The 14,057-nt window shown below is 40.0% G+C and overlaps 1 protein-coding gene across 1 annotated transcript in view; it reads right to left on the bottom strand.

The window, feature by feature from the left end:
• The window catches only part of Shc3 (SHC (Src homology 2 domain containing) transforming protein 3), a 160,570-nt gene that overhangs the window by 42,051 nt on the left and 104,462 nt on the right, over positions 1-14,057 (bottom strand). The window contains exons 6-7 of the mRNA XM_013023461.1: positions 10,764-10,815; positions 6,702-6,828 (exon numbers count right to left, since the gene is read on the bottom strand). Of these exons, the coding sequence (XP_012878915.1) occupies positions 6,702-6,828; positions 10,764-10,815 (179 nt within the window). The remainder of the gene's footprint in view (positions 1-6,701; positions 6,829-10,763; positions 10,816-14,057) is intronic.

The following is a 14,057-nucleotide window of genomic DNA, read 5'->3' as shown; positions in this document are numbered from 1 at the left end:
TCCTAAGCAGTAAAGATTAGGTATGAGCCATTAGTGCCCAATCTAATCTCTGTTTTTTTAAGTGGAGTGTTTAATGGATTGATAATTATTAACAATAAGCCACATATTACCCAACTTTTTTTTTCTTTTTTTGGTTGGTCTTGGGGCCTGAACTCTGGGCCTGTGCTCTGTCCCTCAGCACTTCAGCTCAAGGCTAGCACTCTACCACTTGAGCCACAGTTCCATTTCCAACTTTTTCTGCTTATGTGGTGCTGAGGAATCAAACCCAGGGCCTCATGCATACAAGGCAAGCACTCTACCACTGAGCCACCTTCCCAGCTCCTTACCCAGCTATTTGGATATTTTTTCTATACATTTTATGCCATTTTGTCCTGTTATTTCTCCATGACTATCTCCTTTGATATTAATTAATATCTTTTGAATGTGAAAGTCTAATTTGTTTGCTGTTTCTCTTACTTTTTCGTGGTACAGGGGTTTGAGCTTGGTAGACAGATATCCCCACTTGAGCCATATCTTCAGCCCCCTTTACTCCAATTGCTTCTGAGATAGGGTCTCATTCCTTCTCTCCCCAAGACTGGACTGTAGTCCTCCCATTTTTGCTTCTTACCATAGCTGGGATAAAAGGCATGTAGCATCACACCCAGATTTTCTCTTGACTTAAGGACTTGAAAATGTAGATTTTATAAGATTATTTCTTTGTTGCTGTGTATGTCCCTCCCATGATATAACCCCTGCTTTCACTGTATTTGAGGTTGGTATAATTTGTGGAGGGGAAGGAAAAAAACAAATCGTTTAAATAGGGATATAGGTGGATCCATTGCAACAATGAGATATACAAGTTGTTATGTGGAAAAATGAACTTTACAACTTTGGTGGGGGGGGAGGAGGATTGGGTCGAGGGGTGGGGGGAGGATGGGAAGGGATGGGAAGGGGAAACAAAGGAGGAGGCTACAATGTTTGATAAGAAATGTACTCATTATCTTGCCCATGTTCTGTTGTTGAAAGCTTCACATCAATAGCTCTGTAATATTTTCTCTTGTAGAAATATGCTTGCTATATCTAGTACTAAGAAAACTTTCTTGTAACCCCTCTGTACAGTATTTTCACAATAAAAAAAAGAAAATGTAGATTTTTAATGCATATACATCAGGTAATAAGTACATTTCTTTTTCAACCATGTCACATCAGAACAACTGGATAAAAGGTGGAGAAGTGGGGACTTGAGCAACATAATAGACCAGCCAGACCTAGAGACAGATAGAACACTCTGATCAATCAAAGAGGATGCTTATCATCCAAGAAAAGGCCAAGATCATATGGCTTCTTAATGCATTCTAACTAATATGTAAAGGAAAATTATCAGAATTTTTTAAAAGCTCTTCTAAAAACTAGTAGAGAAGACAATACCTCCAAACCAACTCTGTGAAGCCAGTAATACGTTGATACAAAAATCAGACCAAATCTCAAAAACTGGCAAACCATGTAGACACAAAGTACAGCATGATTGAGTGAGAAGAAAAGGATTCTAAGTTGCTGCTAATGGGTGTTAAATTTCTTTTGGTATTGATGACTGTAATCTTAGGTACTCAGAGGCTGAGACCTGGAGAATCATGGTTCAGAGCCAGCCTGGGAAGAAAAGTCCACCAGACTTCATCTTCAGTTAACCAGCAAAATGCTGGATGGGAGGTGTGGCTAGCTGTAATCAATCCAGCCAAGAAAGTTCCCCAGTCATTGTTCACTGAGGTTTTCTGGATATGACAGTAGACCCCAATATTGTCCCAGTCATTTCTTCCTCACCTAAATCCCATCTCCACCTTAAGGAAAAATGGCAGTGCAGTTTTCTGTTTTAGAAACCATGTGCTAGGAATACTTGCATTTAGGGTTGAAGTTGTTCTCAGTGGATTAGATCCTACCTATTTCCCTTTCTTTCCCCCCAAACCATCAAGGTATTTTATACAGGACTTAGATCTATTGCCAGAAAAGCAGAGTGAATTAACTCCCTCTCCAGTTTTTGTCTAGTTTGTAACAGCATTTACTTGACTTTAATGCAATGTTTCAGGAATACAGAAGATTGTCATAATAAAATTTAAAGACACCTGGATGTCCACCACTGACATTAAAGCCATATTACTTAACATTTTGCTCTGCTCTAGGCTTTCTTTCTTTCAAGAAAAAAAGATTTTCGTGGAACAATAAAAAAGGAAGAAAATAAGGAGGGAAAGTAGGGAGGTAGGGAGGGAGGAAAAGAAGTGAGGGAGGAAAGGAGAGAGAGGAAGTGAGAGAGATAGAAGGAAAGATGAAAGACAGGAAGAAAAAGAGGAAAGGAAGGAGGAAGGAAGAATGCAAGGGAAATTTGTCAAATTTCCTTTGACTGGATAGATATATAGGTGATACAGTCAAATGTGATTGGTAGGCTCTAGAGATGGATCTATAGATGTTCACTGTAAATTCATTATGTCTACTGGAACATTTTTCATTATAAAGTGTTAAGGGGGAAATACATTTGACAAATACAGTTTAAAGCCAACCATCCTTCTACTTTATTGCCTCCTTGGCTACTCTGAAGGTGATATGTAACATTAATTGATATTTCCATCTTCCCTCCACAATTATATGGAACTATAAATGATACATAACAACTGTTAGGTGCTTTTCAAGATGTAACTTCTGTAACTTGCTTTTTGCCACTCTATCAAATTTTTTAGCTTTATCCTAGTAATCCATGTAGATAAATGAACTCTTTCAATGGCCATCTCTCCATCACACATAGATGAAGAAGTGTGTTGACTGTCAGACCAGGACCAGCTGGATCTTGGTCATGTTCAATCTCCAACCCTCCTTAGACAGTTTTCCTGAACTGTCTGTGCTTGCTGAACTGTCCATCAACTGGGACTAGTGAGCCCTTCACAAGTGCCTCCAAAACAATGAGATAAAGGAAATATTCCAGGGGATGAAGCAAAGAAATGGAGTCTCTTTCCAGAAAGAAGCAAAGGAGAAGGGAAATGAAAGAAGCCTTAATGATAGCAGCTTAACACATGCAGTCAGTCGAAAAGTAACAAAAATTAACGCTTTGAAATCACAAATTATTTCTATATTATAACATACATTTTTGTTACTTCATGTCAAAGGACTAGCCTTCCCCAAGACTATTCATAGTATGAATATTAGATTGTTGTTGTTATTGAAGGAGCCATATACTGTAAAATTTGTTTTAAAGGATAAAAAATTGTTTTTGGAGAAGGGTATAATTCTTGAGACTTCCTGATTTGGTTGCAAATTATGTACATGAAGATACAGTTTTCTTACATGACCTAACTCCAACAAAGCTATGACACGTCCTAGAAACATTTAATTTAAATATTTTCAATGTGAAAATGATGTGATCAGTCGTAATATGTTACTTCTATTGGATTGTATGGTTCAGAAGTATATTTCAGTAAGGTACACAATAAACATGTTAGACTTAATGTTACTTTTATTGTTTTTAGAATATTAAAGCACTGTTCCCAAAAATGTCTTCTGAGCTCCATATTAGACATTTTGAAAACTATTACAATAAGATATATAGTGTATATGTGTGTATATACATATTCATCATACATTGCATACATATTATGTATAATTTTATACATGCAATGTATTATATAATATGCTTATATCAATAATATACTATTATACTAACTGAAATCCTACAATGCAATGTAAATGAAATCAAAATTTTATAATTATAATTAATAATAAAAGACATGATATGATAGCATAGAGAATATTTCAATTTAAATTACTATAACATCATCCACTAGTATATAGCATTTTAGGCTATCCAATATTATCCACATTGCATAGGCTTATACATAGAGATAATTATTTCAGGCAATTCCTACTTGCTAAATTTTGTAGTTGGAGATGAGGTTGGTTCTAGAATAACTTATAAAATGAATTATGCCTGTTACAAATTGAGTCAGAAGTCAGTTTAAGCATTCCAATTTTCAGTCTGTGTTTTGTCATGAGAGTATAAAGCCTCTTCACTGCTAAATTCAGCAACTGCATTTTATTTCCTGTTTAATTCTGGAAACTCAAAATTATATAGGGTTCAGCTTTTATGTAGATATCAATGTATGTAAAACCTCTGTAATATTTTTCTCTTGTAGAAATATGCTTGCTATATCTAGTACTAAGAAAACTTTCTATTTTCTGATTTCTAACTGAGAAAAGTTTCTCTGAGAATTTTTTTTTGCTAGTCTTGGGGCTTGAACTCAGGGCCTGGGCACTGTCCCTGAGCTTCTTTTGCTCAAGGATAGCACTCTACCACTTGAGCCACAGTGCCACTGCTGGCTTTTTCTGTGTATGTGGTATTGAGGAATTGAACCCAGGGCTTCATGCATGCTAGGCAAGCACTCTATCACCAAGCTACATTCCAGCCCCTTCTCTGAGAATTTTAATGATTGCCTTTTTTGTAGTAACCTCAATGACAAGTTGAAGTTAAGATGGTAATGGCATACTATCTCTGTGAATCCTAGAGCAAATATCTCAGAATTGTGTAACATACCAAGTATCAGATAAAGGGAAGTGCAGCTGGCTGGGCTTAAGAGGGAATCTCCATTTCCTAGCACATTCATAGGAAACAAACTGTTGAGGGAAAACATTCAAGTAGACAATTGGAGTACATTATATGGTAAGCATATCCACATTTTTGTTAAATAACACTTAATGGCTAGTATTCTATTATATAGACTTTCCAATTAGCTATAATTGTATATTTTATTAAAGCTTCTCTTATTACCAATAAAAAGGTTCTGGATAGGTTCTGGATATGTGTGTGTGTGTGTGTGTGTGTGTGTGTGTGTGTGTGTGTGTGTGTCTTCTATACATATTGATGAGAGGGATTGCTGGGTTAACAAAACAAAAAATTGATACTTCAACTAAAATTTTCAAGCACTCTACCAAAAAGGATAAAAATGATGTTCATTTACTCTAATTTTCAAACTTCAATTGCTAAACTCACTTAACAGCTTCTACATTTATTAAACATTTGTATTTCTTATGTTAGAACTTACTAGTATGTCTTTGGTTCATGTTTCTTGAATCTTAAACAGAACTAACTCAAAGAAAACCTCTTCTGTAGTAAAGCTAATAGTTTGTAACATGTGTTATAAATAACTGTGTCTCATTTATATTTTAGTATTCCTTCTAGTCATAAATATGTATATTAAATTCACTAATTAATGCAATCAACTGTTGTTTTACTCTTTACATACTTGTCTCTAAGCAAGAATTGTATTTTAATTATCTCAAAAAAAAGCTTGCTCCAGATTTTGAAGGTGATAGTGTTCACACATTACACAAGTAAATTTCAAATCAAAGACAAAAGAAGAAGTGGCTTCAAGATTATTTTATGGAGTGTCACTTTACTAGTTGGGCTGGGAAGGTGGCTCAGTGGTAGAGTGCTTGCCTTGCATGCATGAGGCCCTGGGTTCGATTCCTCAGTACTACATAAATGGAAAAAGCTGGAAGTGGCGCTGTGGCTCCAGTGGTAGAGTGCTAGCCTTGAGCTGAAGAGCTGAGGGACAGCACCCAGGCCCAGAGTTCAGGCCCCACGACCCGCAAACAAAAAAAAAAAAAAAAAAAAGAGAGAAATAAAATTTATTTGCAGTGAACACATCACTATAACAGATTTTCATGAAGTGCTTCATCAAGGACAGAACACAAACAAAATCACAAAAAGAACACCAAAAAACCTACAATACTTTTTACTTTTAATTTAATTTATTAATTGTTTATTAACATATTTTGTGCCAGCTCTGGGCATTGAACTCAGAGCTTCATGCTCTCATTTGGCATTTTTTACTCAAGGCTGGCACTCTACCACTTGAGCCAAGAAACATTTCTAGTTTTTTTTATGTTTAATTAGAGATAAGAGTTTCTTGGATTTGTCTAGCCAGACTGGCTTTGAACTTCAGCCTTCTGAGTAGCTAGGATTAAAAGCATGAGACACCAGCACCCAGTAGAACTAGAAGTGGGTTTTGGGGTTTTTTTTAATGTTTTGCTACATGGAATATTCTTATAAATATGCAAATGCAATGGCAGATTCTGAATATTGTAATAAACTAAGTAGCTCCTAACTGCTGTTGACATTCACTATTCTTTTTCACTAAAACTGCTGTCACCAGGTGTCATTCCTATTTTACAGTCAAAGCTGCCAAGAGTCAGAGAGTTTAAGGAACTTGCCCAGAGCCACACAGCAGACACAAAAGTCCCAAAGCAGTTCTGCCACAGAGGCCCTGAAGCAATGGCACTGGCAGCCATTGGGAGCTTCTTTTGTAACAAGACTTTACCTAAATGTGACAAAGACAATGGGATACCTAGAACTGTGTTGACATAGCCCCAGCAGGTGACATATGGGGGGAAAAAATCACATGGCTTCAGAAGGAACAGAATGACCGAAATCGCACAGTGAAGTTGTTTTTCTTTTTTTTTTTTCTTGGTAACCTTGACTACCAATACTATAGTTTCAAGAAAATGTCTGAAGGCATCATCCATACTCTGGTCTCCATCTGTCTGTTTGCAGTGCCATAGCCCAGCAACAACCAAGTGTCTGATGAGCTGGATAGGTCTGCCTGCAGTCTGAGAGCTGGTCCTAAAAAGGAAAGATCTCATAGAATACAGAGAAGCTTTGCAGATGATAGAATTGCTCTACTCACCGGTCCTGGAGAGCCGGAATCTTGGAAGGACACTGCAGGTATTGCTTAAAGCGGAGCTCAAAGGCTTGTCCGATGGAGCCGATGACATCTTGAGCCAGCCCATCACAGCATTCCAGAATATGGCAAGCTGGGAGAGACAGAGACAGATGTGGGAACTGGTAGCCTGTCAATCAAGAGCTCCTTGCAGAAAACAGGGGGAGAAAGAGGCAGAGGCTTCTTTTTTACTTTGTACATGGGTCTTTCTCCCTGAGGCCCCTCCAGTGATGACGGAAGATAAGCACTTCTTAGAGCTATTGTTGGTGAAAATTATAGGTTCTTGTGTGTGTGTGTGTGTGTGTGTGTGTGTGTGTGTGAATCTGTGTCTCAAGTCAGAGAATCAGTGGCTTATGTCTGTAATCCTAGCTGCGCAAGAGGCTGAGATCTAGTCAGGTGTGGTGGTTCATGCCTGTAATCCTAGCTACTTAGGAAGCTGAGAGCTGAGGATTGCATAGTCAGACCAGGCAGAAAAGTCCATCAGACTCTTATTTCCAATAACCTACAAAAAGAGGAGGAAGAGAAGGAAGAGGAAGAAGAGGAGGAGGAGGACGAGGAAAGATTTTTATTTTTTGCTAGTCCTGAGGCTTGAACTCAGGGCTTAGGCACTATCTCTGAGCTTCTTTTGCTCAAGGCTAGCACCTTACCACTTGAGCCACAGCAACACTTCTGGTTTTCATGCTTATGTGTTGCTGAGGAATTGAACTCAGGGCCTCATGCATACAAAGCAAGCACTCTACCACTGAGCTACTTTCCCAGGAGGGAAGAATTTTAAATATTCTTACTGAAGGAAATGGTGAATGATAGAAATGTTAATTATCCTGATTTGATCATTACATATTAGAGAAATTTGTCAAAATACCACAATACACACTGTAAATATATCTGATAGGGGATTAGTAAACAAGCACAGAAGTAGAGTTAGGTAGGAATAAATTCTAGGGTTCTATTGCACAGTAGGGTGACTTTATTATATGTCAACTAAAAATTACATACAATTTTTAAATTATATTGTTTTTGTGCCCATACTAGGGCTTAAACTCAAGGCTGTACCACTTGAGCCACACCTCCACTGTAGGCTTTTTATTAGTTAACAGAATTTCCTGCCTGGGCCTCCCCAGTGTGGGCAACAGAGACATGACAGACAACATCGATGGCTGCAATTTCCTTGTCACTCTTCTCTGCAAAGGCTATGCACCGTCCCACACTGTTGAACCTGAGCTGGCTCTGGAAGCAGTGCCAACCAACTCAGAAGAAAAGACATTGCCTTCCAGAGCACCGCTCGCCCCCATGTTTGGTCTCACGGAGCCCAGAGCTTCCCTTTTGAAAGTTCTGCTGTCCAGATGGATGGAGGGTAGGCCCTTCAGGACTGGGCTCAGTTTCCTGATAGAAGATGCCCTCCCCCTAAAAAAAAAGAACTCTCTTGTCCATTGTCCACTATGTGAAAAACAGAACAAGAAGGGGCCATCGACAAGCCAGGAAGAGCCTTCTCTGGGCCCCAGGTCTGCCTGACCTCGAGGTTCAGTTTCTAGCCTCCAGAGCTGTGAGAAATAAGCACCTGCATTTGAATCCCCAGTCCACAGTGCTGTGTTATAGAAAGCAATCTGAGCTTTGCCAGGCCTGTATGTACAATACTGACTGGGGTATGCTTACACTTGTCTTCCACTACTCCATGCTTAGTGGCCTAATGACAACTATTTTATTATATTTCCTGATTTAAAATGGGTCAGGAATTTAGGCAGGGCTCAGCTCATGTGTCCCTGTGGCATCAGTGGGGGTTGTCCAGTGGTCTTTGGCTGGCACATGGACTGGTCAAATGGGTCCAAGTTGGCTCTACCTCTACCTGCCACCTAGTAGTTGGCAGAAAAGATCAGTAGGCTACATCCATCAGCAGATCCTTCTCTGCTCCCGAGTCCCAGGCCTACCCTAGATGGCCACTCCCTGAACAGCAGAACTTTCCACTGAATTCTCTTCTCCACTCAAAACTTTATATTATTATTATTATTGTTATTGTTATTATTATCTTTGAATCATTGGACAAAGGAGTTTCAATTCAACATGTCAGTTTATGAGTATAACATCTTAATCAATGTCACCCTTTTCATCATTTTCTCCATGTCTTCCAACTCCAGCCATACTCTCAGTTTTCCTAGTTCTGTTTCCATATATATACCTTAAATATTATGACTGTATTTTTCCACCCTTCTCTTCATTCATCTCATTTATCTCTACGCCCTCCCCTTGACCTTGTCTCCTGCCCTCATACCTCAAGTTCCAGTTTCCTGATGGTCATTTTGTTACACTGTAGGTTAATTGTAATTCTCCCCTGCATATACCAGTACTTCAAAGCTTTCTAATTGCCCCACCTCTGTTGGGAAGTGACAGTTGCAGAACAGGAAGTTACCATATTAGAACATGCATTATCTCAGCTATAGGAGCTCCCTTTCTGTCCCCCAACCCAACCCAAATTGTGGCATATGACAATCTTGAGCTTGCCTGGGAAGGACAAACAGTGTGATCTTGTGATCTTCAACCTGAAGCATCACTGAGAGACTTGAGAGACTTCCCCTCACTGCTCCTTAACCCAGGCTCAGCAAAAACCCAGAGGGAAAACGGTCCTCACATTTACTTAAATAGGAATGCAAACTTTCCAGTCAGGTTGAGGAGAAATCACAATGGTCCACTGGCATATTTACCTATCTCCCTTGCTCTGAAACAGTCTCTTAAGAGTCACACTGCACCATGTTGAAGAAAGACTTAAGAATAAAGGAAGGATTTACAGAAGTCTTTCCCCATTGGGAGGTGAGTTCTACCTTGCAGGTTAATTGATTGGTTTGTATGAAAATATGTCCAAGATATGAGGGGGTGTGACAAAACAGAATGTAAAGTCTCATTAATCGAAATATTAAAAGAAGGAGAACATATGTGTTGATATAATTTGTGTGTGTGTGTGTGTGTGTGTGTGTGTGTGTGTGTGTGTGCGTGTGCCAGTACTGGGGCCTGAACTCAAGGCTTGAGCATTGTCCTTTTTGTACTCGATTCCGGTGCTCTACCATTTGAGCCATAACCCTACTTTTGGCTTTTTGGTGGTTAACTAGTGAATGAGTCTCACAGATTTTTCTGCCAGATTGGCTTTGAACTGAGATCTTCAAATCTTAGCTTCCAGAGTAGCTAGGACTACAGGCATGAGCCACCAGTGCAAAGCTCCTTTTTTTTTTTGAAATAACTTAGAAAAATATGGAACACTTCACAAACTTGTGTGTCATCCTTGTGCAGGGGCCATGCTAATCTTTTCTGTATTGTTCCACTTTTAGTCTATGTGCTGCTGAAGTGAGCACTCCTTTTTTTAAATTTTGCAATTCAACTGGGAAGTGAGCAGCCCCTGGGATGGTGGCTGGAAGGAATGGAAGGGTTGGGAACAGAAGGAAGTGATGCATTGAATTGTTATGAATTTTATTGGCGCTTTTCATTAATGAACTTCCATTGTTGAGATAGTATGCCAGGGTAACCCTCCTTAGTCTTAGTCAAACCACCAGCTCTCCTGTTCCTTCCAATGGGCTTTTACAAATGCCCCTCTCCCATCAAACCCTGGAGGCTTAAAGGGGTATCAGGTGGCCTCAGGAGCAGGAGACAGGACAGTAAGCACAAAAGAAGAGCAGAAGCCAGACAGGAGGATAGGCAAGTGTGGAATCTTTCAGATACAATGTCACAGGTACAATATCACAGCACCCATGAAGGCTGCTCTATAAGTCAGATGTAAAACCATAGCCATCTGGATACAGGTGTGTGTGTGTGTGTGTGTGTGTGTGTGTGTGTGTGTGTGCGCGCGCGCGCGCGTAAATCTGTGTCTCAAATCTAACTGAACCAGGTGATGTGCTGCCCTTGCAAACCTCCATTACCCTTGGTAATATCATGTGAGACAGGCTCATTTGGTGACAGAAGCTGAGATAATGAGGAACACCTGCTACTCAGGGCTAATGAAACCTAGCTGTACTTGAATGAATGATTATGAGGACCAAATCTGCTTACCTCTGCGATTCACAGGGTCCTTGGCTACATAGGCAACATAGTCTGTTGTGTCCTGTTAAGAAAAAGATGATAGATGATCACTCATCACACGGAGAGGTAACACCACAGGAATACAGTGTCTATACTACATGCGTATCCATCATACCACTAAAGAATCAGGGCTATGACCAGGCACCAGTGCTCACGCCTGTAATCCTAGCTACTCAGGAGATTGATTTCTGAGGATTATGGTTCAAAGCCAGCACAGGCAGGAAAGTCTGTGAGACTCTTATCTCTAATAAACCAGCAAAAAGCTGGAAGTAGAGCTGCAGCTCAAGTGGTAGAGTCAGCATGCGCACATGCGCGCGCACTCACAACACACACACACACACAAATCATCTCAGTGTTAGAGCACTTGCCTAGCAGGCAAGAGGCCCTGAGTTTGATCCCTAGGCCTACCAAGAAAACATAATCAAATGCTGCCTATAAAACAGTCCAACCAAGGCATCTTATGAAAAGGCAAGCGGGTATTACATGGAGATCTTATAATGCAGATCCTGGGGACCTAAGGGTCTGAATTGTGCAGATGCTGCAAAGAGGACAAGGTACCTAGTCTCTCATGGTGGACCTCCTGGGAAGCTCAGTCCTATCACCCAGATCATCTGATTTAACTGGCTTGAATGTGAGACCTGCCTATCAGAAACTTTAAAAAACTCCCAATTTTACTAGCGTAAACCACAGATGGATGGCACTGCTGCCAGCAGTGCCTCTATACAAGGGGCCCTCAAATTTGAGTTACTGTCAGGGTTTCTTGTAGGGCTTCTTAAACAGAGAGCTGTACCACGCCTCAGAGTTCCCAATCTGGTGGATCTCTGGCAGAACTCACAAGCTGGATTTCTGACAAGTTCACAGCTACCACTGGGGCGGGGACCACAATCAGAGAAAATTCTCTATTCAGGAAGAAAAGCAGAGTGGTTGTGTGAAGATTAGGGTGAAAACACTCCTGTGTGGGTAAAATAGTTCTCCTCACCCAGCACCAATGACTCATGCCTATAATCTTAGCTACTCAGGAGGCTGAGTTCTGAGGATCATGATTAGAAGCCAGCCTGAGTAGGAAAAGCCAGAAGTGGAGCTGTGGCTCAAGTGGTAGAGCACTGGCCTTGAGAACAGAAGCTCAGGGACAGCACACAGGCCCTGGGTTCAAGCTCCCGGACTAACACACACACACACACACACACACACACACACACAAGATTCGTGTTTTCTTTCTTTTGAAAAAGAAAATATTTTCATCCATTAAGCTGTTTATAATGGTACTATTTCCGACAGCCAAGATAGGGAATCAGCCTAAGTGCCACAGGATAAAAGGATACAGATAATGTGGTCTGTATTCACAACAGAGACTTGTTTAGACATTAAATAAAAAAAAAGAAATCATGTCATTTGTAAGTAAATGGATGAAGCTAGAGATCAATTAAGCCAAATAAGACAAACTTGGAACAATAATATCATGTTATACATCAAACCCCTACAGAAAATGAAAAGGAGATCCACCCATTAGAAAGACTTTCAGTTCTCACTTTTTAATCCAAGGCCAAACTCTGCAAGGAAGAAAATGGCTGAAGCGGTCAAGATGGTAGAATAGACTCAACTGCTCTCTTCCGCATGGCATATCTAGGTTGCATGCTCTTGTACTCTGTCATATTTCTCTTCTAATAAACTTTTCTTGGAGTCAGACATGCTACCATTGCACCACCAGGTCCTTAAACTTTTCTTTTATCTTTAAAAGAAGCCACTTCACATATGTGGAGAGTAAAAAAATTAAATTAAATTAAAAAAGAATAGGAGGAAGACTCTTAGAGAAAAGGGACTAGGGGAAGAAGGGAGAGGAATAAGAGAGGGTATTTGAACAGAATAGATATAATCTAAATATATGACATGTAATATGTCAAATCAAAAGCATGCATGCATGTTACAATGGAATCTATCATTTTATACAATTAATATATGTTAATATAAGATTTCAAAGACATATTTATAAGCACTGCATAGAGAAGGTTTGTTCTTTCAGGTGGAATATGAATTTCCTCACCTTACTGAAACCAATGCATAGAAGAAAGCAAGATCACAAAGGTATGCCAAGGCAGCCCTGTATCTGCTAGTTTCTCAACAAGTAATCAAGGAGCTAATCAGACTCTGAATTCTTGAAAAGAGAGAAAACTACAGCACTAAAAAAAAAAAAAAAAACAACTCTGAGTGTAGCTATTCAAGTCATCCTATTTTTACAGCTAATTTCCAACCCCACTGTTCTGAAAGGCTCCAGGGTAGATAGATGTCATCAGCACTTGCAGGGGTTTCTGTGGTGACTCCTCTGATGGCACTGTCTAGGAGCAAAGGGTGCAGCTTTTCCTCTCCCAACAACACCCTAGAATATGCTACAAGAACGGGATGAGGAGCAGTGGGTGTAGACTTGTGTGGAGTCCTGGTTGGGTTCTGAGGAGGTAGTGGGTGTTGTCTGGCACTTCTGCCAAGTTTCTGAATCTCACAAGCCCATAGGGAAGCAAATGAGGAGAACTCTGCCAGCAGTTGTGTAGACAACGACCTGCTACCCAGGACCATTCTGTGTGTAATTTCCTCTCCCTGTTCATTGCTAGGGCAGGGAGGAGATGACCAACTGACCTCTATTCATTGTTGTGCAGTGAGGAGCTAAGGGTCTTGAGCTCTTGGTAAAAATATAGAGTGTAGCTCATAGACTTCCATTCTAAATTCATGGATGTAAGAGTTCAAGGGTCCTTGGGGGGGACTTCCAAGAGTATTTAGAGAAATCAAATTTCTCATACTGGAAATTATGAAACTTATGTGTGTTTTCTAACATTTGAAGTGTCATCAAAAATTGTTTCTCAGTTTTGTATTTCCCTCTCCATAAGCTTAACTAACATGACAATCTGGGCACTAATAGCTCATGCCTCCAATCCTAGCTATTCAGGAGGCTGAGATTTGAGGATTGTAGTTTTCAAAACCATCCCAGCAAGAAAGTCTGAGATTATTACTTCCAATTAACCAGCAAAAAGCCTGACATAGAGGTGTGGCTCAATTGGTAGAATACCAGACTCGAGCAAAAAAAAAAAAAAGAAGGCCGAGGGATAGTGCCTAGTACTGGCAGGAAAGTGTGTGTGTGTATGTTAAAGAGACAGAGAGAAATAGAGAGGAGGGAAGGAGGGAAAGAAAGAGAGAAAGAAAGGGAGATGGGAGGAAAGAAAAAGGGAAGGAAGGAAGAAAGAAAGGAAGGAAGGAAAGAAGGAAGGAAGGAAGGAA

This window comes from Dipodomys ordii, unplaced genomic scaffold (genome assembly GCF_000151885.1).
Source record: "Dipodomys ordii isolate 6190 unplaced genomic scaffold, Dord_2.0 Scaffold68, whole genome shotgun sequence".
NCBI lineage: Eukaryota > Metazoa > Chordata > Mammalia > Rodentia > Heteromyidae > Dipodomys > Dipodomys ordii.
The sequence above is the reverse complement of the archived record's forward strand: the minus strand, read 5'-3'. Positions and strand labels throughout refer to the sequence as shown.